This window comes from Hippocampus comes, unplaced genomic scaffold (assembly GCF_001891065.2).
Source record: "Hippocampus comes isolate QL1 unplaced genomic scaffold, H_comes_QL1_v1.1 C16804944, whole genome shotgun sequence".
NCBI lineage: Eukaryota > Metazoa > Chordata > Actinopteri > Syngnathiformes > Syngnathidae > Hippocampus > Hippocampus comes.
Window position 1 is genome coordinate 1 of NW_017839266.1, and position 898 is coordinate 898.

Genomic DNA, 898 nt, shown 5'->3' on the forward strand with positions numbered 1-898 from the left:
GTATAAATAAAGCTGTATTGTATTACCTCTAGCATCCCTCCATCGAGTGGATGCATAACACAACCCACTATTGTAGCTTTTATTCTCTGCGCCTTATATATGAAAACTGTTTTAAATTAGGCCATTCATTGAAGGTGCGCCTTATGGTACGGAAAATACGGTATATGATGTTGGTGCATGAAGTTACCCTTCCAAACTCTCTGCTTTTGCTTCTCATCTTATTGACTTGAGACTCCGCAATATCTGCTCGCTCCTGGGCCTCTTCCAGATCATGTTGGACCTTCCTTAATCTAGCAAGATTAACATTGGCCTGCTCCTCCTGTAAAAATGATAAGGTTGAATTGACATTCTTTGTCGTGCATTAAGGTTATGGGAGAGTCAGTTTAAGACCTTACCACTTCCTCGCTCTGCCGTTTATATACTTTGACTTTAAGTTGCAGTTTATCAACAAGGTCCTGCAGTCTCACGACAGTCTTCTTGTCCTCTTCCGTCTGGTACGTGAGCTCCCTGATCCGCCTCTCGTATTTACGAACTCCCTTGGTAGCCTCCGCAGCTCTTCTCTGTTCACTCTCCATTTCACTTTGCAGTTCACGCACCTGAAACATTCACCCAACTCCAAAGAACTAATCTCTCTCAGCAATGTTGCCACAATTTCGAAACATGTTCGGATACCCGAGCCTCCAGTTTCTGCAGCTGCTTCTTGCCCCCTTTCAGTGCAAGGCTCTCAGCTTCATCGAGACGGTGCTGCAGGTCCTTCACCGAGGCCTCCATGTTCTTCTTCATCCTCTCGAGGTGGCTGCTTGTGTCCTGCTCTTTTTTGAGCTCTTCCGCCATCATGGCTGCCTGCATTTAAACAAGCATATTAAAAAAAGATTTTAAAAATGAAATGGAAATTTGG

The 898-nt window shown here is 44.4% G+C and overlaps 1 protein-coding gene across 1 annotated transcript; it reads right to left on the reverse strand.

The window, feature by feature from the left end:
• Positions 1–120: 120 nt before the first annotated feature.
• On the reverse strand, positions 121–837 carry LOC109509198 (myosin-7-like; the record flags this gene model as incomplete). Its single annotated transcript, XM_019859084.1, has 3 exons — positions 673–837; positions 396–596; positions 121–319 (listed from the first exon to the last, which is right to left on the reverse strand). Coding segments are annotated over exons 1-3 (565 nt in total), but the record flags the coding sequence as incomplete, so codon positions are not given.
• Between the last annotated feature and the right edge of the window lie 61 nt (positions 838–898).